This window comes from Macrosteles quadrilineatus, unplaced genomic scaffold, assembly GCF_028750875.1.
Source record: "Macrosteles quadrilineatus isolate MER2022 unplaced genomic scaffold, UCM_ALF_1.0 Scaffold_1__1_contigs__length_201487025, whole genome shotgun sequence".
Lineage (NCBI taxonomy): Eukaryota > Metazoa > Arthropoda > Insecta > Hemiptera > Cicadellidae > Macrosteles > Macrosteles quadrilineatus.
This window is the reverse complement of record NW_026542594.1, coordinates 161,744,129-161,768,784: the sequence shown is the minus strand read 5'-3', so window position 1 is coordinate 161,768,784 and position 24,656 is coordinate 161,744,129. Positions and strand designations below refer to the sequence as shown.

The following is a 24,656-nucleotide window of genomic DNA, read 5'->3' as shown; positions in this document are numbered from 1 at the left end:
TTGCTTATTGTTTAGTTGCTACATTTCCTTATATTAACTTGTTTATGTATTTCTGCGGATAAAGCTGTGACCAAACAATAAAATACACATATTTGTGATTTTTCACAACATCAAGAAGTCTTATGTCAATATTCTTCATAATATATTTTAAAACAATGATTATTCATTATTTGGTACAATATGTTATTTCTTCTCTAATGGTAGTTTCCAATAATGTAGAAAAAGAAAGCTTTGAAAATTATAAATTTAGAGCTTCTAAATCCCAACAAAGTTTAGCTTGTAGATAGCCTACTAAATAATTAAAATAGAAAATAAAATTGGCAAGGACAGTTTTAATTGAAATAGCAAATGCCACATAATTTAGAGTTTTCATTGAAATGTCAGTGAGGCCATATTATGACTAATGGTTATGAAGCTGTTGTAAACACAAATCTCAGTGATAAGCCAGTGCTAGTTAATGATAACAGCATGACTTCTGTGTGCTGTGTAGACTTACGAGAGGGACAAATGTTTTTGTACATTGACAAAACGCAAAACATTTATTTACAGACAATTCCATTTACATAAGATTTTATTTGAGAAAAAACTTATTGAGTTAAAAAAATCAAGCAAAATGTTTTACATAACAACTAAAGTTTATAGTTGAGAACGCTCTTCATTTTCAACGCATTTCCTAGACACTTATCTCTATTTGAGGACCAGTGTGAGATAATGTTGAAAGTCGGCATGGAATAAAGCTGCAAGATGTGTAAGCACTAATCTGCATATTATCTCTCAAAGCTTGCTCAATCTGTGAACTTCTTATCTCATGACAAACATAGTCTGTACTAGTAAACTGCATACTTGCTCTATTTCATCTATATAGCCTACACACTGAAAAAAGGAACAAAGGTTATTTATGAAATTGTGAAAAGTTGTAATATCTCCTTGGTGACTTTGCAGCTAAATAATCCGAACTAATTGGGACTGGGGATAGTTCAGTTTACAGAACATATTGTTGTTTGTACATTACAATATCTAAAATGTGGCTAAAATGGATCTTAATTATTACAGGAAGAGTGAAAAAATGCTTTATATAGTAAAATACAGTGTGTATTTAATACAGTAGTAAACATAGTAAATAAACAGTACACTGTAAATTACAATAGAAACAATTGCAGTGACGTATACAATAAATAACTACTGTACTGTGTATAGAGTACATTTCAATGAGGGGTTCGAATAAAGAGGTTCTACTGTATTTCAAATTACTGTAATTGTTGATGATAGCCTTAACATGATAGCCTTCAAAATAAAAAAAAAGAGAACGTATAATTTTAGATTGAAAAATATTTTTAAAAATTTTACCTAACTTTTTTGTATTGTTTAGTGTCATTTACATGTCAATGTTTACATCAATGTTAGGAAAAGCTCCAAACCTACCTGTCTTGACCATTTCAACCTTCAGATAAATGTTTATTAAATCCAAACTAATATTATAATAAAAAAGTGTGTAATGCCAAAAATGTGGTCAGTTGGAGACGACTTAAGTATTTAAGTGGCTTTGTTGGACCAGGTTCTGAACATCTGCAACCGCATCATGGATGAACTGATTCCCAACGAGAGGGCCGACAGGGACTTCAGGGTCAAGTTCCCTGATGACGTGATGCAAGACAATCTCGCAGGCCAGTTGTGGTTCGGAGCTGAGGTCAGTTATCAACACTTTTGTCAATATCAACAACACAGAGATTGGAATATTTACTCACCCATGATCACATGGTAGTGAACGAGACATTTCTCTGTTAGCAGTTGTTTTAACATGACTAGTTAACCGCCCGTGCTCCGCCACGGGAATATTGTCAGTAATAAAAGAAATAATAATTAACAAATACTGATTATCTTTGTATTTTATTTAGGGGTTGTTTAATTTTTTACATGAAATAGAACTGATAGTTTGCCTGTATAAACTATTTTATGTTAATCAAACCGATATATTATTTTAACCAAATGAATGTTATATATTAATTTGAGTTTCATTTGAAAAATAAATAGTATACGAACTGGGCAATGCTGACAACCTAATAAGCAGCTATTTATGCTATTTAGATAATTTGCTCAAGTATATTCCTATATTCGTAGTTTTTTTTTCATTACATTTGTTGTATGGAATAAAGATAGTCACTTAGCCTACATGTAAATCACGCATCAGCAGTTGGTCGCATTTCACGAATCTTTGACCCATACTGTGAGTAAAAGCTGTGTTTACGTCGTATATATAAAGTTGGGCATACTTTGTTCAATGGTTAGAGGGTATTAACGGTCCAATTTGATGGAAAAGGAGTCGTGGATATTAAAACTATGTAGACTACCACTACCAGAAAGATGTTGATTCAAGTGATACTTAGAACTGACATTTAACACCATCACTGCTCTTTGTCTTTTTAGTTCGATGGTTCTCTACATGTTTTTTTCGTTCTGTAAGTCTCTTTACGCCCGGTTAATAATTACCTTTCTTTTTCTTTTTGTACTTTTCACATCCTGGGGTTAATGATTAAGTTTTATAACGCTATAATGACCCGAGTCAACATTGCCTTTAAACATCAAGTCAGATACTTCTTCGCCAGAACAGAAATCGTAAGTCACAGTTTCTCAAGCAACTTCCCTGTGTAGGCCTACTCGAAAAAATATAGTTAGGGTATAGTTGACTGATAAATTGTAGTTCCAAATATCCCAGCGTACGCGCCATCTCGAGAAGGTAAAATTTGGACGTCGAACACTGATCTTGAGTAAGATTAATCACTTACGATAAAATGTTTGTATGTTTACCAATCATTAGCAATTATCTGTACAACTTGCAAGCGGATTTTTCTATGATTGTTCTGGTGGCTATAGAGAATAAATTATATTGATCAAAACAATAAGTTTCCGTCCCCTACTATGGGTATTATTTCACATTCCATACTCAAACTTAAACTCAATTACCACTTTCCTTCAGATCACTTTGCAGGAAAACTAAAACATTTTTGTGTCCCAGTTAGACTGTTCTGACTCGAAATTCATAGATTTGAAGTAGTGACAAATCCAATCTAACGACCCCAATCCAAAAGAGTTGGTATTTTTTTGTAGGGACTTCCAGAGCACATTTAACACCAACACTGCTCTTTACCTTTTTAGTTCGATGGTTCTCTACATTTTTTTTTCGTTCGGTATGTCTCTTTACGCCCAGTTAATGATTACCTTTTCTTTTTATTTTTGTACTTTTCACACCCTGGGGTTAATGATTAAGTTTTATAACGCTATAATGACCCGAGTCAACATTGCCATTAAACATCAAGTCACATACTTCTTCGCCAGAACCGAATGGTGAGTCACAGTTTCTCAAGCAACTTCCCTGTGTACCTACTTGAAAAAATTCGCTGATATATTGTAGTTCCACGTATCCCAGCGTACTCGCCATCTTGAGAAGGTAAAGTTTGGTACCACTGAACGTCTAACACTGATCTTGAGTAAGATTCGTCTCCTACTATAAAATGTTTGTATGTTTCCCACTCATTAGCAATTATATGTACAACTTGCAAGCGGATTTCCCCATGATTATTCTGGTGGCCGTAGAGAATAAATTATATTGATCAAAACAATAAGTTTCCGTTCCCTACTATGGGTATTATTTCACATTCCATACTCAAACTTAAACTCAATTACCACTTTCCTTCAGATCACTTTGCAGGAAAACTAAAACATTTCAAAATAAGTTAACAAATACACTTTCCTTGATCAAAATCGTGTGTTTATAAACAGAAACTCCAAGTTTAATAATTGCATACTGAAAGTGTGGTTATAAAAATAATAACAAATGTCTGACAAACATTAAACAGCTGACGAATAATTTATAAACTGTGTATTATATTGTTCAATAAGAATTGTATTGACTTGACCTTTAAAGGTTTGTAGGTCGTAGCCCTTAGAAAAAACATAAATTCTAAGGAAGTTCGGCAAATCTACACACTATCCCCTTTAATTTGAGACATAAATCTTGTAGATCGGTCCAGTAATTACTGAGAAAACAGTGTTACAACTGTGTATTAAATATATAGATAATAAATCAATTGTTCAGATGATTATTTATTGAAAATGAGAATTTATTACTAAAAAATATTAGGTTCTCAGCTATGACAAAATTTGTTAATTTTACTTTATTTAAATGTCTGTTTATTTAATTTGTAATACAATACAAGCTGTTAGTTTGTTTAAATTATTTAAAAATGAAATGTAAAAGACAGCTTGTCCTGAGATAGTTTGATCAAAGTGGTTTAGCGTGTCGCTGAAGTGGTGATGACCTGTTATTTATTGTCCTGGAGTGGGCTTGACCAATTTGCTTCTTTATCTGTTCAATTACTTCTGTTTTTTTTAATATGAAAACAATTGACTGAATCAAATTGAGACATATTCTTGCAAACATAAACATTGTAAGTTTATTCAAAGTTTGGGTCAAACAAGACAAACTTTTACAATAATATTATTTAATATATAATAGGTTCCGGTACGACAAATACATTGACCAGTTAGTACTCTACTACTCACTGCCATAAAAAAAACAATGCTGAATTTTCAATAAGTCAAGGCCTGTAACGAGAAATGTATTGTTTTGTTATAGCCCAATTAAGCAAGGATTCAGTTTAATAAAGTTCAGGGAGGTTTCTCTTGCAACAGATCTTTGGTTGATGAAAAGTATTTCAAAATATTAAACGCCCTTAACTTGCATATTATTTTTACCAATCAAGATTGGTATCTGCACCGAAATATAAATGAATGGTGAGTGTAAAATAGAGTGAAATGCCTCGTGTAGCTCTGTTACTAAGCCAGGAGTGTATAAAGTATGCTTCTCTGTTGTAGTGTCTGGCAGCAGGATCTAGCATCATGAACCGTGAGACAGAGAGTGGATCAATGCGGCCACTAGCCAAGGCCCTGACCAAGTCTCTGGAGAACGTTCGTAACCTGCTGCGAGAGGCCAGCCTCCGCACACACGCACCCTCGGAACTGGCTCACGACCGTCTCATAGAGTCACTCAAGATGTTTGACCGGCTCCTGGCAGACTTTGAGCTGTGCTACGTGTCCGCCATGGTCCCTGTCAAGACCATACAGGAGTACCAGCTGCAGCAGGATGTGGTAGTGTTGTTCTCCGAGACATTGCAGAGGTCAGTAACACCTCTTGTGTATATACAGTATAGGCCTTGTACAATAATGCTGAAAGAATTTGTCAATGATTTTTTGATGAGGGGTACTATACCATACTATACATCTTTGTAGAGTAATATTTAATTTTTTCTCTAATAATTTCCATAATTTAAATCTTTCAGATCAGTCTGAGATAATACACCAGTTTTAATGTACCCTATAGCCTTTGTGATGAAATGAAATGAAATGTGTTTATTGTCTTGTGAATAACTTATGAACAGTTGATAGTGTCAAATACTTACATTTTCTTACATAAAAAACAGGATACAAGAAATCATGCATCTTCAGGCATGCATCAAGGTTTAGCTACCATTTGAAATGTTTATAACACACCTACATTAAATTGATTTGCTGTTGTAATTCCTAGAGATTAGAGAACAAGCTGTTTGATATGTGGTTTGGTAATACTAGTGTTGAGCTTGATTTGTGTTGCAGAGCTCTGAAGCTTGGTCTACTGAGCCAAGAGACAGTAGACCAGTGTGACCCAGCCCTCATGTTCACCATCCCCAGACTGGCAATAGTGACAGGACTTTTAGTCTACCCTGAGGGACCCCTTAGTCTGGATACCAGCCCACACCACATGTCCGAGATGTTCAGGCCATTCAGGGTATGCTTTAGAGATAGATGACTATATTGTGAAAATAGCGGGGTAGTTTTTTACTGGTCTTTACAAAAATATGGATGATAAAATGTTGTATCACTTAAATTAATGAGTCATTACTTAACCAACTTGGAGATAGTTCAAAAGTATTGTACTATCATTTTGCTTTTGAAAGCAGTCATACTAAAAATGTACATTTGACTTTTGCAGACTTTGTTGGTCAAGATCAGAGAACTGTTATGGACGTTGACAGAAGCTGAGTTGTTGACCCTTGAAAAAATGTTGTGTTCATCTGAAGACCCAGGGTTGCTGTCTCGCAAGCCTTCTTCTAATGGGTATGTGGTTAGAAGTAAGCTTACAGTAAAACCATTTGTAATTTTGTAGTTAATTAAAGTGACTAAATTGAATTTTATTCACCCAAAGCAGTTAGCTCATGCATTCTCTTCATTAACATGTTCGCTGCTGTTGCATGATGGCTGGCTGCGGCCAGGTGTAGGAACAGCGCTGTGTGGATGAGTGTGCAAAAAGTTTAAAATTAGTTTCATCCAATAGGAGAGGCATATTATGCATGTTCTACGTTCCATTTGTTGTGTACGTAGTTTTACAAGAACCCAACAGATAGCAGCACTAAACAAAAGTGCTGATACGCCCGCAGTATTTCCAAATGGAGGGAAAAGGTAGGTTCAAATTCAAATTACCTGGATACACTATAAAAAATCCAAAAAAAAGGCGTCAAGCACTATTTTGAGGTTACGTTCCTTCCAAAATGCTACACTACAGTCATTTTTGTTATCCTATTCTTTGTCACTTAATTTAAGCCAAAATCCCACACACTGACACAGATACAAAAATGACCAATCTGAAAACGAATCGCACCAAAATGACTTACAAAACCGACACTACACGTGGTGACAATAATAATATTCCATTCAAAATGCTGGGCTCACACCAAGGCAATGTAAGTGAGGGGAGCGCACTGCTACATTTATAGTAGGCCACGTGCAGTACTTGTGGTCAGGTACTACAATTATAGTAGCCCGCAGCAAACGTTTTAAGTAAGTTCACCTTTAGTTTATATTTTAATAACTGTCAGATTGTTAACAAGAAACAAAACAGTTTACGGTATATGAAAAAATAGGCTAATTTTATTGATAAAGTTTTATCCTGATTAAGGTAGGTAAATTACTATTTGTTTATAATATGAATCAACAATCTAAATTTTACAAACAAATGCTGTAAATTAGCAGTATCATCCTTATATATAATTCTGTAAGACAAAATTTTTACCAGAAAATTGTGGACGTCTGGTAAGTCGCAGAAAAGTGCGAGGGGTCTTAAATTAAAGGTCTTGACCCCAGAGACTCGGGAAAAATAGTAGAATTCCCATAAAATTACCAGAAAACGAGATATAACGTAAAATGTTCTCCATAAGAATAGCATTAGAAGCCATTTACTGATGATTTTTGTTTACTTCAATACAGCTGATCGTGATTTATCATCAAGTCAGTACCTCAGTACGCAATGTTAATATTTGGATTACTTATTTGCCAGTAAATTCTACAACATACTATATAAAACCAGGGATAACAATACCTATAATAATTAAGACTTTTTAGTTACGTTATAGAATATGGAAATAAATTATTTTAATGTGATTTTTTCAAATTTGTGTACTGTATTTTTAACGTTTAACATTAAATAGCCACATTGCCTAGATAATTAACGATTAAAGATTAAATGGAAAACTTCTGCTTAGTTTTTATTTCAAAACTTTCTAGATTTGTTCTACACTTTCTTTATTTTAAATTTGAGATTTATTGTAGCGTTTAACCAGTATTTTGTATGAAGTGGAATAGCCTCAACCACTGCTCTTAGAAAATAACCTGGGAATAAAGATGGATTAGGTCCGTACAGTAAATATATATTTGTTAATTAAGTAAGTACTATGACAAGTTCCAATGGGAGGAAAAACTAATATTGTTTGTCGATTTTAAAGAGGTGCTGTCTGTTGCTCGCAAAAGAGTTAAGAATCAGCCGATGATTATGCCTAATTTGATAGAATATGCAACGTCAATCGCACATTTATGAGGAATACCACCACATAAACTTATACTAATTGTAGTTTTTTTTTATGTCGATCAGAACAAAATCTAGGATTAAGTTTGGTCAATAAGATGCCTTTACTTTACACTAATGTTGTTAAACCTTAACAAAAGGAGTATATACTTAGAAATATTAACTGGGTAGGGATGCTAATTTAGCGGGATTGGCCAAGAACTAAGCTTACCTCAACACACCTTTATCTGCCTTTTCATGTTTAACGATGACAATTTCAAAAATTCCAATCGGGAAGCCTTTTTTATCACCATTAACCACAAGACCAAAGCTACCTTAGTAAACCAGTATCTATTCACAAACAGTTGTTTGCTGCCTTTATCAGAGTTAAACTGTAGTGATTCGAATGATTTATTGAAAATAACATTAACAAAGGCACAAAGAAAAACAACAAACTGTTTTTTACACAGGGATATATATTCTGACAAATAGATAATATATTCCTTAGTTTGTTTAAATATTAGAATAATTTGTTTTATATTATTGAGCTTCTTAGGGACTTATGTTCATACAAGCCACTAGTTAATATTTATTTTAATAAAATGGTTTTCTTCAATGTAAATTTGTTCAGCTAAAAAGTAGTTGTTGAAATGTTAAAGACAATTTGCACAAGGGCCTCCACATATAGCATACATGTAAAATCTCGATTTCCAGAAATCTGTTCAGAAATATTTTTGTAACATTCCCTAGATAAAGTCTGACAGCAGTCTAAAGTCTTGTTAAGTCTTACAGATAAGCTTCGTAATTCTGTTAATTTACTGCAAGCCAGACCATAGCTGAAGTCCTGATGAAGATGTAAAACAAAGTAATTTTTGTTTACAGTGTTGCCGACTTGAGTGAGGAAGAGAGCTCGGGGTGGGGAGGAGAAGGGGAAGGTTCTGAGTGTGAGACAGTGATGGAGCAGCTGCCAGCAACATTAGTGCCTGCTGACGACTCCGGGGTGGTGACTCTGCAGAGTACATCAGACAGTCCGGAGAGTCTAGACGACGTGCCGCAACAGACCAGCACAGAGACGGAGGGACCCTCCACACCTGACGAGGCTGACGACGAGAGCGACGGCGAGGAGGGAGTCATCAACCTCAATGGCCAGTGGACACTGCCGATCATACCCTGCGCCTGCTCAGTGGACATATCAGAGGACGCTACGATGACCAAGCAAGGCCTGCTAAACAGGAGCTTGCAACAAGACACGATAGATAACACCTGCGAGGAATGTTTATTGAAACAGATGAACGAGTCAAAAACCGAAGTGCCTTCAAAAACTGAAGAGGATGGAGAAGATAACGAGGACGTTAGATGGGCTTGTGATACCGATGTGCCTAGCACTTCGGAAAGAGACACTCAGACTGAGAATAATGAGAGTTCTGTAAATAGTGTGCAGTCTGATTCTAGTAGAGACATTATAAATACTGATAATTATAACAAATTTAAACCAAATGTAAATTTAAACGATTCTAAAGTGAAATGTGTAGAGTGGAAACCGAAAAGTCAAAGTGGTCAATCCTCTGAGGATCTTCATGTTCGTTACGCTGAAAATTGGGAAGCACTTTGTTCTTCTGGTCCTCTGCCCAAAGACTGTGATAACAGGTAAATCTTTTTATTTATGCCTATGGACATTTTGAACCATATTTTGGAATTTGTGCCCGTTTAATTCTTGAGGACTTAAAATAACGTACCGGTATGCAATTCTTGAACTTTCATTGTATTAAAAGGTCAAAAAAGTTAATTTTCAAAATGGTTTTTATAATTTTATATGGATAAAATCATGTAGAATGGTGAGCAAGTTGCGCATGCGCATTCAAACCCTTCCCTCAACACAATCGCTATATGTTCCAGACAGAGAAGTGAGCACGCAGTTGACAGTCTCTCCTCCTCCTGTTCCAGCTGTCACACCACGCTCACGTCCAGTGTAACCTCCGACAGGTAACAAAGCTGCTCTTGTATTTAAATTGTTGACCTAATTAGTTATGAAACAAATTAGTTGTAGACTGTGTCGTGATACACCAATATCATCCCTTTTGCCATAAAATTGTACAAAATCTTCAGTTAAATGTAATTTTGTATAAATTTAATAGGCATTATATAATGTATTCGCCCCCATTACAGCTGTAATTTATTCAACAGTTTTATAACGTACTAGCTGGCTCGACAGACGTCGTCCTATCCTAATGTGGTTTTATGTCAAATGCTCGTTTATTTTCAAAATGAGCTTGTTCTCATGGCTTAATCACAATGCTATTCTTGAACATCACAGAATCAAATTGTTTAGTTGAACCAGCTGTTAAGATTCTTTAATTCCATTTAAAAATGAGTACTCATAAGGTTAACATGGGAAATTCCAGAGCCACTGGGGCGGAGCCCTTTCGACGGGTCTGCACCAAACGTCACACAAACCATCTTTGAATAATTCTTAATAATGCCTGAAATTTCATTACAATCTGTCGAGCGGTTTCGGAGTCCATAAAGGACAAAGAAACAAACATACATACATTGGATTTTATATACAGGGTGAGTTTTAATTGTCCCCCCCACTTTTTTCTACATTTTTTCGAATATCAATCCCAGACCACTTCCAAACATTGTTGGGTAGTAAGTGCTTCACTTTGACAAGATGGTCATCTCCGGCCGCCATCTTGGTATCTCTTAATTAAAACTCACCCTGTATATGGATTTAGAACCATGCTCAGTGATAAATACTTTGGGTTTGCTGCTACAAGGAACACAAATTTTAATAATATTGGTTTTGGTTAAATTGTTCAAATCAAAACTCAGATCTACATCTACCTACATGACAAATTCTTGTATTCCCCTCAACAACCCCTATCCAGATATCCTCATTAACTAAATACACTATCTGTGGAACAGTTTTGGTGTCTCTAGGTTTTTTTGGTATAGAAAAATGTGTTTCAAAATAGACTATCCAACGTATACCAGCTGTAGCAATGTAAAAAAAAATGGGAAGGCCAGATAACAGTGAAAATGTATTAAACTCATAAAAATCAGAATTAATCATGATAGAATAATTTAGGTAAAAGTATGTTTATTTGTATATATCAACTAGAATTAAACAATAACAATTAACACATGATAATATAAAACTAAATGACAATAGTCAGTAGAGCTGTATAGCCAACCATAACATCTCCCTCTTTAAAGGTTGAGTTTTTTGGGAGGTTTTATCAGCCGTCTTGATCGGGTTGTTATGTTAGCAGAAGACATTCCAGAGGTGTTTGGAGGAACTGTTGAAAAGTTTGGCATGTCTTCATGATTATCCATCGGACCACTTGTTAATGGTTGATGGTTGCGGTTAACTGTTGAAAAGTTTGTTAAGCACATACCGTTGTCTTCCTTGGATCGATGATCCTTCTGACCATTTGTTGATGCTTGATGGTTGTGGTAACTTTCCTTTTGAAAGTTTGGCATTGGTTGTAGGTGAAACCGGTTTCTTCGAACTATTGTTCCTTTGTCCGTCAGTACTTTATAAGATCGTGGTGAGTTTAACTTTTCTACGACTTGTTCTTCACGTTTCAGATCAGATATCCAAACTTTGGTTCCTGGGTTTACATCTGATAAGGGTCGAGCACCATGTCGTCGATCATAATTTCGTTTAAGTAGTTTTGTCTATAATGATTCTCCTTCTCTCGGAGATTACTGAAGTCTGGCTTTTTCTCCAGATGACATGGTAAGATAGGCAAATTGTCCCGTAGTCTACGTCCATATAATAACTGTGCTGGACTGTAACCGTTGGCAAGTGGAGAGTTCCTGTAAGACAACAAAGCTAAATATGTATCTCCTTTGTTCTTCTTTAGAACAGCTTTTGCAATTTTGACAGCTGCTTCGGCTGAGCCATTGCTCTGATGAAACTGAGGACTGCTTGTTTTGCATAAAAAGTTGTACTCTTTGGCAAATTTTCTGAATTCAGCACCAGTGATGCCGAACTGCGTTCCACTGTCTGAGTATAAGACTTCAGGAATACCGTGGCGAGAGAACGTTGACTTGCATTTCTCAATTACTTCAGAGGCAGTGAGGGATTGTAGGGTAGCAATCTCAAAATACCTTGAGAACTGATCTGTTATAACAATGAACCATTTACCATCGAGCTTGAACAAATCCATTGCTGCCTTTTCCCATGGACGTTTCGGAAACTCGGAAGGAATGAGCGGCTCATTTAGATTTTCTCTGTGTTTGATGCATGTTGGGCATGAAGCTACCATCATATTTATATCTGATGCCATTCCTGGCCACCATAAACTGAATCTAGCCTTTTCTCGACATTTGGTGGCTCCTAGATGACCAATGTGTATTCTATGAAGCATTTCTTGACAAAGACTTGATGGTACTATTATTCTAGAATTGCGTAAAAGTAAGTTGTCCATCACTGATATCTCATCTTTAACTGAGAAGTAAAGGACTAGTTGAGATGGAAGTTATGATTTTTCTGGCCATTCAGTATGACAGTATACTGCAATCTTTCTGAATATGGGATCTGCTTGTTGAGCTTCCCGTAACCTGTTTATGTTTTCATCAGTTGTAGGTATGTTTTCAACCACATTTTGAACAAAGGCTTCAATTTCTTCTTCCATGTCATATGTTTCCTTGCTTGGAATGGGGCATCTTGAAAGGCAGTCTGCTGGTGCAAGGTGTTTTCCAGGCGTATATGTCACTGAATATGAGTATCTCATCATGCGAAGTCTCATTCGCTGTAAGCGAGGTGTAATGTCATCCAAATTCTTAGATGAGAAGATTTTCACAAGTGGCTTGTGATCCGTTTCAATTACAATCTCTCGACCAATTATATAGTCTCTGAGCTTGTCACAAGCCCATGTGATTGCTAGGGCTTCACGTTCAATATTTGAATATGATTTTTCAGCTTCTGTAAGTGACCTTGAAATGTAAGAAACAGGTCTGAATTTACCATCATGATGTTTCTGAAGAAGCAATCCACCGAGACCATAAGAAGAAGCGTCCGCTGACACAAGAGTTGGTAAGCGAGGGTCGTAAAATGCTAGTTGGGGTGCTGAGGTCAGAAGTTTTTTTATACTTTCAAACGCATGCTGTTGTTGTTCTTCCCAAAACCATTCATTTTTCTCTTTAAGTAGATCATGGATTGGTTTTAGTATTTCTGATCGATTTGGTATGTATTTACCACAAAAATTAATCATCCCTAAGAAGCGTTGTACTTCTTTTATATCAGATGGAGGTTTCATCTCAAGAATGGCCTTGACTCTTTCTTGGCTGATTTGAACCCCTCGGGATGAAAGGTGATGTCCTAAGAATTGTACTTCTGGCTGAGAAAATACACATTTGTCTTTATTCAATGTAATTTCAGCATTTCTGAGTTTCTGTAAAACTTCATTTAAGATCAAGTCATGTTCCTCTTGACTGGAACCCCATACAAGTATGTCATCGATGTGAGCTAAACAGTTTTGTTGAGATCCTAAGGTTTCTTGAATTTGTTTCTGGAAATACTCGAGAGCACTTGTGATACCAAATGGAAGAACTTTGAATTTGTATCGGCCCCAAGGAGTTAAAAACGTAGTGAGATCTTGAGATTCTTCTGCAAGAGCTATTTGCCAAAACCCATGGTTGGCATCCAGTTTGGAAAAGACTTTGGCATCTTTTATTCGAGCCATCGTATAATCAATGCCCCAAATAGGATGAGTTTGTCGAAACACGTTCTTATTAAGCATAGTAGGGTCCACACATATTCGAACCTGAGTGCTATCTTTCTTAGGCACCACGACCATCTTGCATCTTGCACCTAGAAGTAGCGTGATCAACGGGTGTTATAACGTCCATATTCACCATATTTTCAATCTCCTTCTTTGTTTTTTCCCAAAGAGGTACTGGAATCCGTCGAGGAACTGATATCGATAAGGTTTTGCATCATTTTTAAGTTCTATTTTGTAGCTCCCCTTCATTTTTCCTAGACCACTGAAAAGGTCAGGAAATTTTGTTATCCAATCATTAGCAGATTTGTTCAAATTAGTTTTGGATACCTCACGGATAACCGGTATTATTTTTAGTTTTTCTATTGCTGGTTTGCCAAGTAGTGGTGTTGTGCATTTGTCAGCCACATACATTTTTTTCATACACGATTGTCCTTTGTAAGAGAGTTTTGCAGTGACTGTGCCAATAACAGAAAGAGGCGATCCTCCAGCCGCACTTAAAGTTCTCTGGGTAGGCTGGACTTCAATTTTTTTGCTTAGCTTTATGTTAGATGGTATTACTGTCACGTCAGCTCCTGTGTCGATTTTGAACTTGACAGTGTCTTCATTAAGTCTTACATTTATTGTCCAGGGATCATTTTTTGTTTTACCAGAATCCCAATGAACACACCCAATGAATGTTTTCGATGGGTCTGGTTCATTAGTGATTTGGGTAAAGTCATCTGAACGATCCAAGTCTATTTCTCGAACATTGTTTTGAAGACAACAGTGTGAAAAGTGGCCATTTCGCTTGCACCTAGAACATTTGCGATCTTTTGCTGGACACAGACCTCTTCGATGAGAAGGGGTTGAACCACACCAAACACAGGAGTTGGGATAGCTCCTGATCACTCACATTTGAGCTTGAGTACGTTAATCTCCCTTGATCCCTATTTTCTCTTTTGGCACGTTGGTTTTTATTTACAGCTTCGATTGATGGGAGGGTCAATTCCTCTTTGTGTCGTTTCAATTCTTCTGATTTGCGAAGTGAAGTTATTGCAGATTCCAATGTACCTTTATTTTCTAATAGTAGTTTATCACTCAAATCTTGATCACGCATACCAACAATAATGACTATTAGTAACATTTCATCTTCAAGCGTTCCCCATTCACAGGTACGAGCAAGAGAATATAAATCTGTCACAAAATCTTCTGCAGTTTCTGTTAGTCCTTGTTTTCTACGTAGAAATTTGGCTCTTTCATAAATAATATTCTTCTTTGGATTGAAGTGCCCATCAAATTTGTCCATGACTGTTTTATACTTTGTTTATTCATTGGTCATTTTGAAGAATGAGAATATTTCTTCTGATTTCGGGCCCATTGCATATATGAGTGTACTCGTTTTTCTTCAGATGATTGATCCAAGTCACTAATTGTTCTAAATCTTTCAAAACGTTTTTTCCAAGATGACCATTCCGCTGGATGGAAGGAAAAAGGTTCAGGCATTCTTACTTGTGTATGAGCCATGATAAACTTGTTTGATAATGGTAGATACCACAAAAGTTGTTGATATGTTTGTATAGGTAAAAAAGTTAAATTTCAGTGTCTGTATTAATACCTACATAAATAGTTGAAACAACCAAAGCCTTTGGTCACCCCAAACTATGCAAATAAAGACTGTGCCATGTATTAAACTCATAAAAATCAGAATTAATCATGATAGAATAATTTAGGTAAAAGTATTTTTATTTGTATATATCAACTAGAAGTAAACAATAACAATTAACACATGATAATATAAAACTAAATGACAATAGCTAAAACTAAAAGTAGAGCTGTATAGCCAACCATTACAGAAAATATTACACAAATTGTAGTAAAAAATCACTAAGCTATTTTATTAGAGTTTCTCTGTTGTTAAACCTATTAAACTCTTTGTGTTTGTCATCCATTGATACCACTAACTTTTTCTGTTTTGAAGCCATAATCATTACCTAGATAACGAGTAAAACACCTCTACCTTAACCGAAATATATCTCAGGTTTCCGTTCCCATTGTGGCTAAGATGTGACGGATATTCAAGTGTGAGGTTTTGACAAACTGCGTTGTAGGCAGTGAAAAAACATTAAGAAACTACAGCCCAGTGCAAGTGCCTAAAGCCCGTTAGTATGAATTAAATGAATGAATGAAAAATTCATTTATTAACACAAAAATAAACTGTATACCGGTAAATACATAGCAACTTATAACAAAACATAATCTTCTGCATAACAAAAACAAAATAAACTAAAAATAGCACATTACAGCAATGGTCATTAGACCGTCTGCCGGGTTGACAACATTTTCAGACAAACGTCCTTTAAATACGACTAAAACTGTGACACTATTTGTAATGACTTATAATATTTACATTGTTTTGCTGCTAAACCTATACGTTAAATTCTAAAACCAAATCCCACCTTTACTTCCAAGCATCTATTAGAAAATTTGTCAACGAACCAGGGACGGCTCCAGCACGGATTCTCAGAGAGGGCCATTGCTTGGAATCTTGGGTTGTAGGCTGTTTACCTCCTAAACACGGGGGGTATGGAATACCTCCCAGGTAAAAAGGGGGTCCGGGAAACTATTGAAAATTATACCTACAAACTCACGTTTTTAGGCTATTTAGAGGCATATAAAAAAGATTTTTTATTTGTAGAAAATCAAGTTTTAAGGTCAGGGGGGGGGGTGTGAAACCCCTGAAACAATATATCATGAACACCTCCAGCAGTCGAGGATATCATATTCCCCGCGATTGAAGATAAATCCTAATCATCTCCCGCGATTAAGAAATCTCCCTCTATCTAGAAAGTGGTCTTGAATAAATGGAAGTACATAGACATTGGCTAACAACAGAGGCGGGTTCAGGAGGCACTTAAAGTGCTCTAACCATTCGTTTGGACTGACTTGACACAAGCAGCCAAACAACACGCTGAAAGAGAACATACTACTCTCACACCCAACATTTGCACATGTTCCGCTCTTGTGTAGTAGGCTATATGTGTTTTGTTAAGAACTTTATAGTTGGTTTATAGTATGGTATTGGAAAGCCCATCAGTATCTTAGCCTATCTCCACACCAAGTATAGACAGGGGCTTCTACTGTGTACAGTCAAACCACACACAATTTGATTGTCTGTAGGGAGAATCGAATAACACAGTTTTGATAACCAGTTTATTATAATTCTGCTAATTAATGGTGGTAGTTGCAGCATTACGAGTGAGACTTCCTCCTTCAACTCCGATTGTCAGGATGATGAGGAAGTGGCTCTCGCACTCAAGGCTGTGCAACATGCTACCAAGATGGAGGCTCGCGCAAAGTTCAGGTCTCGTATATTGCGTACCACAACAGCAGATAAGCTTGTAACAATTTAACATCTGATTACGCAAGTCACCTTTCTATAATTTGTGTTGATTGGCGTCCGCCATCTTCGCTAAGTTATGAAAACTAGGAACAATCGAAACTGACTGCCACGAGATATGCCTGACAAGTGCTACACTCTTGTGAATCCTGTGGCAAAAACAATGAGGACTAACCAATATGCACGGGACTGTATAAATAAGTAAAATAAGATTGTAACCCCAGGTTAAGTTTACATTTTTGTGAAAAAATAGTGCAAGAATGGTACTATTATTTGTTTATTCTTATCTTACATCTTTTTTTTATACTTTTTCAATGAAATGGCGACCATACCAAAGTAGGTATTTTAAGCCAAGTATGAATGGAGATGAGTGTAGGATGGGTGGCGCGATATTGTAGTCTTGTTAGTGACTAAGGCAAACTTATTCCTTAGACACAGCTGTTAATTTAATAGCCCATATAGCTAATGACAACTAAGGGACCGAACCACACTTTTGCCTTGGTATATGCGAATTGGTCTAATTTTCAGGATAGTACTGCGGGTAGTCGTACTCACTCGAGTGGACGTTAATCCACACTAGGGAGTATCGCATCCACAGTGCATGCCTATAAATATCCACAATTCATAACCTCCTAGTAGCTGGATTACAGGACGACGCCACCCGTCCCAGTTAACATCTGTTTTAAAGTGAATATTACTACTACTATGTCACCCCAAAATCCAGATTGTCTCACTCAAAAGACTTATGAAGTAACAGCCATTGTAAATTTATAAAAGATCCCCCTTGGAAAATTACATGGCACCAGCTCACTTTTCAGCTTATTCAACAAATAAATAAACATATGTTCAAAACTACAGAAGTGTTTTATGACAAAACTGGATAAATCCTATGTAGGCTATTTCAAACGGAAATTCCATGAATACGTCAACTGGATGGCCTTTCACTCTTCTAAGCAATATGCTGACTAAATGTTAAAGATAGACACAAAACCTTAAAACCAAATTTAGAAATTGTTTGTTTTTAGACGCAAAACCTAAAAACCAAATTTAGAAGTTGTTAATTTTTCAAAAACAAAAGTATGCATGGTGTCACTTTTTTACCTCTAGAGCTCTTAGTCGATTGTCACATATTTCTCTAGAAGAAAACACAAATGGTTGCTCCATCTGATGGTTTCAAGAGCTATATATTAATAGTATAAGAGACTAGCAGAGTACCCGTCCTTCGTACGGGGTTGGAATATAAGTATAAAATGCTTATTGCAGTTATACTCAAGCTTTGCGTTTGCAATAAGGGAGGACACAGTTTGATAAAATTTGCTTTTTTAAATCTACAGTATTCTATGGTATTACACATCTACCATAGCCATAATGTTCTACCACTTCACCTAAACAATAGAGAAAAATAAATTATCAACAATTCGCAAAATATCACAAATTATTCATGAAATGAAAAACATAAAAATAACTGTAAACAATCCTACTTTGACAGTTCCCTTTGCGAATTAGTTTTTTTGCTGCTTAGTTCAAATTAGCTGTTTTCATAAATGCAAAAAAATATATAGTGCTGCACCCTGTTGGTAAATCTTATAACTTTTTAATGCTTTTCCATATCATAGAACCAACTTTTTTATTTGAAACAGCTGACTTAATTCTTTAATTCACTTTAAATATGAATACTCATAAGGTTAACATGGGGAATTACAGAGCCACTGGGGCGGAGCCCGAAAGGATTTTTGAGATAAGAATATGCCTATATGTTAATCGGGAATGTAAGCTATCATCATGCCAAATTTCAGCCCAATCCATCCAGTGGTTTATGCGTGATTGAACTTCAAACAAACAAACAAACAAACACACAAACTTTCACATTTATAATATTAGTAAGATTTACTGTATTTTTCAAAACTTTATAGTTATAGTTGTCTGATTTGCTTTAGATCCAGTGGAGATCTTCTGCACAGATTGTTTGTTTGCATCTCCGGTGTAGCTGACCAACTACAAACAAACTTTGCTGGTGACCTCCGCCACATCTTGAAAAGTGTCTTCCTTATCAACTCCTCTGACAGCAAACCCGAAGAGGAAGAAGAAATCCCAGAAATTCCTCCAGGTAATCAAACTGATAAAATGATATAGTTCTACCATTAAAAACCGCCTTAATCCTTGTAATGTTCTGTGTTCTGCCCCCACGGAGGCTGGGTGTTTACTCTTTTTACTCTTCAAGATTAAATCAATAAATAACATGAATTATGCATGTATTTTAGAATTTGTACGGAAAACCTAACTTAAGTTTGGTGCAATTTTTGTAGCGTACAAAAAACCAGACTAATAATATGGTAAACATTGTCAGGCATTATGGTGAGAACATCTATTGTGGTCACAGCAAAATCATTGTCTTTGGTACCGGTAAAATCAAAAAACATCTTTTGCAGTCACCTCCAAATTGTGAACATCTTCTGCTGTTATATTGAAATTGTGTACATTTTGGAGGTTATGGCCAAATTGTGAACATCTCCTATGGTCATGGCGACATCATCGTCTTCCACGATTGTGGCAATACCGTAAACACCAACTGCAATACTGACAAAATCGAAAATTTTTTACTGCACATGTTTATAAACGCTTTCTGTGTATGCAATATATGATCAATGTTGTTTATATTAATGATAGGTGACTAATGTTATTTATAAAATGGTAGAAGAATGATTTTGTTGTATAGATTTGTTTGCCAAATGTTTTGGACTACCATCAATGGTTTTCCCGTAGCTGTTACATCCTACTGTATCCTGTACTGTCTGGTTGTGTTGTAGAAGTGTGTGAGGACGCCCTAGAGTGGGGAGGCAATACACAGGAGGGGCTGGTGGAAGCTGCTCCATTGTGGTTGCCAGACGAGGCGGCTCCGGTGTGTATGGCCTGTCATGCAATGTTCACTGTCATTCGCCGCCGACATCACTGCCGTAACTGTGGAAAGGTATGTTGTGTTATAAGGTCACAAAATATTTTCTGCTTTCCAAATTTAGCAACATTCATAGATCATAATGTGGGTTGTACGGAATGTGGTTATTTCAGAGTGTCCATCCAACTTGGAAACCCGGAAAACTAGGAATTGTACATGATTTTTGATGAGGGGACATTGTGAATTGTATGTAAATTTTGTATAAGACCAGGAATTTTTTTTTATTTTGAAAAAAAAACTGCCTGATATTGCTGTTTGTTCTTGTTTTATAGCATCGGACATTGCGATCACTGGTAATTATCACAGATCACAGATGTTGCCACGATCAAAGTAAATTACCACGGATGTTGCTGCGATTGTAGGAAATAATCACAAATGTTGCCGTTGTTGCAAAATATGATCACAAGCGGCTATTGCAAAGAATAAGCACCGGTGTTGAGATGATTGCTGGGAATGATTACAATAATGTTGTTGCAGTCGTGTGCAAAGCCTGTCAGAGTATGCAATCGCTGCTTCATATATCAAGTGACACCAAGTTCTTGTTTCAGGTGTTCTGTGCGAGATGCAGCTCCAACTCTGTGCCTCTGCCTCGCTATGGACATGCCAAGCCTGTCAGAGTATGCAATCGCTGCTTAATATACAAAGTGACACCAAGTTCTGGTTTCAGGTGTTCTGTGCGAGATGCAGCTCCAACTCTGTGCCTCTGCCTCGCTATGGACATGCCAAGCCTGTCAGAGTATGCAATCGCTGCTTCATATACCAAGTGACACCATTCTCAGTCGAGTCTATTCCTACACATTAGACTCAGTAAACATTCCTTCTCTTTCCGCTGGTCGGATTCTATTTATTTTTGTACTTTAGTATTGTACATTTGCATTGTAAAAGAAAAGCTGTACAATCGAGCTTGAATGGTAATGCGAGTGGATTTGGTTTTCTCTTCTTGAGTTTTCGGAATTAACTTTCATTTCATGCTTCTAAAATTGTAACCATAAGTAATAATTGCAAACATGATGAAAATAGTAAATCAATATCTCACGATCACCCAATTTCGTCTGTAAAAAATGTGAAATATTTTTATTGGCGTGTACCTGAAGTAATCAAATATATTTTTATCACATGGATTGGACACTAATCTCAAACTAGTTTAGGTGCTGTTCATTCAATGTAAAGTTCTAATTGTTGGAGTATAAACTCTAGGTTTAATCAACAAACATATTTTTTTATGTGACTTATTTTTGTTGTTGTGTTAGTGGTCTTTAAGAAAATATGCCAAGACCTGAGTTGGCCGACTGCTAGTTGCTGTGAGTGTAAGGGTTAATAAAGTGGGTTTCTCCTATAGATAATGTTCAGTTTAGTTGTAATCCGTAGTCTCAATTCACACAAATGTCCAGATTAAGAAAATTAATCAAATAATTTTACCTATCTGACACTTAAAAATAGAATAGGGTTAATAAAAAAGCTCAAAACTGATAAGTGGATAACTTTTTAGCCCTTTAGCCTCCAGCTTCCATTAAATTAAGGGCTTATTTTATTTTCAAACTATTGAGAATTTAAATTCTTAGTTTTTTAGCACGTCTTCAAAATGCATGATAAGTAACTGATAATCTAAACTGTTTTTACTTTGAATTAACATGCTAAGAACTCTAATTTTATTTGATTATTTGGTATCAAATATTTACTGTTGGGCAACTACTTTTACCCTTTTAAAATTATATAGTTATTGTCAATATATTACCAGAGGACTTTATTATAATAGCCGATAAATTTCCAACTCTTAAGTATTATTACTAGCCGTTTGAACATAACGGCCAAAGTCTGGTATTTTTTATATATTATAAATGATTGACTCGATGATCTATTAAATCTAGGTCATCATTAAAATCTGCTGTTGCTTTGTTTTAAACTACAATTTCCCTTCACTACTTTACTTTCTCCTACTTTAACAAGATCATTCTTATTTCATAGTTTGTTAGGGAATAGCTAAGAAATTATACCTAAGGTCAATAAATAGAAGATGAATAATTTGTGATAAATAATTCTAGTTTATGAAAGAGTGTGTGTATAACTTGTTCTTTATTTTGTAGAACCAATTTGTATTACATGATTACTTTAAATCTATAAGCCTATGTTTGCATTAGGTTTAGGCAAAAATAATTTGAAAATAATCCTAATGTTTTCAGGGAATTGTTGTATTTTAGATTAAAGAATATTCATCAATAACATTTTATTTGAGTTGTTGATTTAACAATCACACTTTTATTGACATGTGTTATTCAAATTCAAGTAACACCAAAATTAAAACTATTCTTTCTATATTTTTGCTCGGAAAGTTAGCGTGTAATATGTTTTACCTTTGAATAATTCAACTTGTTTCTTTGATAAATATTCAGCAAAACTGCAGACTAAGCGAATTTCCATTTGCCTGATTGGATTTTCACTGAAATATTTGTTTTTAATATGTCACATTCCTTCCCTATTTAAATAACATGCACTTTAATTAGTACTTATGTTTGCTGCTACATGGAGGGTAATAAAGTGTGGTTTTAGTGAACATTTCTAGCTTGGTATGAAATAAATAAATTTACCGAATTTGATCAAATACATGCAACTATATCTAAAACCAACCTTTAACCCAAGAAACCACATATTTAAACATTTTTCCATAGTCCAATCATGCTGGTTAGCAAGCTCGTTTCAATAAATGTAGGTTTAAACGTTTGTACAAAATTTCATCAAAATCTGATGATTTTTACTTGAGTTATTGTTCTAAGACACAGAACATTATTTAGGCTATATGAATTTGAACGAATGGTGTTTTTGGGTTCTGGAGACATAAAAATGAATAAGTTAATCAATCCTGAGTCTAGGTCTTAGCATAAGACTTATGGTAACAGCTTCTTCCCTATATGGGAAATTCACTGAAAGTACTAAGCATTACATTATATTCTAAAATATTTTATAATTCTTACATAATTGTAATATGTGTTAGTTAAAATTCTATTCTTAACATTCATTTGCAATCTTACTATTAGAGGATAATAAAAATAAACTACAGACAATATTTAAAAAATCAAGTCTTCAAGTTATAAGTCTTAGTGTAACTAAATCATTGTAAAAATGTAAATTTGTCTAGTATTTTTTATATAAATAGCTTTTTTCCTAATATTATGAATTTTATAGTGAACATGGGTCTGATCATATTATAATGCTTTGATTGAAAAATGTAATTAGTGTGTAGTAAACATTAAAAACACCAAAGTTATCTCCAAACCTTATAACCCTGTCATGTGTCATTGGTTTTAGAAATTCTAACAAACCTTACTGTCCATGCTAATAATATGATTTGTTCATTTATTGGTTTATCTTTGTCGTAAGTTTTATAAGCAGTACTGTTTTATTACAAATCTTAATGAATCATGTAGCAGAAACCCCGAGGAATCGTAGATTTCTTAGCTGGTCCTGCCATTGTATGCTGCGCAATGCTAATGACACAAATCTCTCAAAAATAAGTTCACAAGTTTCTTTGCTATCTCGGGATGAATAATAATAAAATAACATTTGCACAAAGATAACTTCTATATTTTTTAGCTACTGTGTTTTAGTAGTCTTAAGAATGGCTTTTTTGTAATTTAACATCAGTCTCAAGTGAAAAATTAATTTAGAATAAATATTATATTATGTTATGTTACAGTTCCAATCTTTAACACAAGTTGACAACAATGTATTAAGTTTTGCCTTTACGCTGGCAAGTCATATATTTTTTACACTATGGATAAATAACATCTAAGGCCAACAACCCAATAATACCTTCGAAGTTGTTTCTTTACACTCAGAACTAGCTTGATAAAACTTTGTATACAGTCTGTATTACATTCATTGCATACATTAATATTCTATTGTTATTGTTGCTTTAATCAATCACTTTTAGGTGATATAGTAAAACCTAGTTTTCCTAGAAATAAATGAGGTTCCACAGTATAAATATACAGATATATTTTTCTATTTAGTTCTTTGCCACTCTAAAGTTTATGTAATTTGTACACAAATGTATTAAATATATCTTCTAATTGATATGACTTGTATATTATTATAAATAAAAAGTTGGTGATACAAATATTGTCCTTGACTTAATAACCTTTTTTACCCAGAAAATGTCATAGAATCCCTAATCTTTCTGTAATATCAATTTTTTCTTAAATTAAAAAATTCTCCATACCGGTAATGGTGTTCTATTTATTTTGTGAAATGAACTTTTGAAATAATAAATGAAAAGGGAACAAAAATTTGTTTCACAGTTTTTAATTTCACAGAAACCACAGTTGTGTGAAAAGGTTCTTGCTGATTAATGGAGGTATAGAGGCACTTTTTGTAGACCTACAATCAGTTCCACTTTATTACTTAACTCCTACTTTTCAACCACAGGGTAAAAAGATAAAATACATCTAATGCCTAAATATGCTGGGTATAATGTTTTTGGTAAAATGGCTTTAGGCCAGGGATTTTTTAATACAAAACTATCGTTAACAAAATTGTTAAATAATATGCTGGGTATAAAGTTAGAACATAACAGCGTATTGCTCAATGTGGCATCATTAGAACAAATTTAAATAACTTCTTGATCAGCAAATTTAACAGTATGATTGTTGAAGCTGCTCGATTTGGTAATATAGATTTATTTTAAGCAAGTTGAAGTCACTAACAATTCCAAAATAGTTAGCAATAATG

General features: G+C 35.0%; 1 protein-coding gene across 1 annotated transcript in view; it reads left to right on the top strand.

The window, feature by feature from the left end:
• LOC128988652 (lateral signaling target protein 2 homolog) overlaps positions 1-24,047 on the top strand; it is a 31,411-nt gene extending 7,364 nt beyond the window's left edge. The window contains exons 3-12 of the mRNA XM_054410144.1: positions 1,556-1,687; positions 4,873-5,174; positions 5,650-5,821; positions 6,026-6,150; positions 8,753-9,517; positions 9,767-9,853; positions 16,823-16,942; positions 18,916-19,085; positions 19,786-19,946; positions 20,480-24,047. Coding sequence (XP_054266119.1) covers positions 1,556-1,687; positions 4,873-5,174; positions 5,650-5,821; positions 6,026-6,150; positions 8,753-9,517; positions 9,767-9,853; positions 16,823-16,942; positions 18,916-19,085; positions 19,786-19,946; positions 20,480-20,698 — 2,253 coding nt within the window. The 3' untranslated portion in view covers positions 20,699-24,047. The remainder of the gene's footprint in view (positions 1-1,555; positions 1,688-4,872; positions 5,175-5,649; positions 5,822-6,025; positions 6,151-8,752; positions 9,518-9,766; positions 9,854-16,822; positions 16,943-18,915; positions 19,086-19,785; positions 19,947-20,479) is intronic.
• The last annotated feature ends 609 nt before the right edge of the window (positions 24,048-24,656 follow it).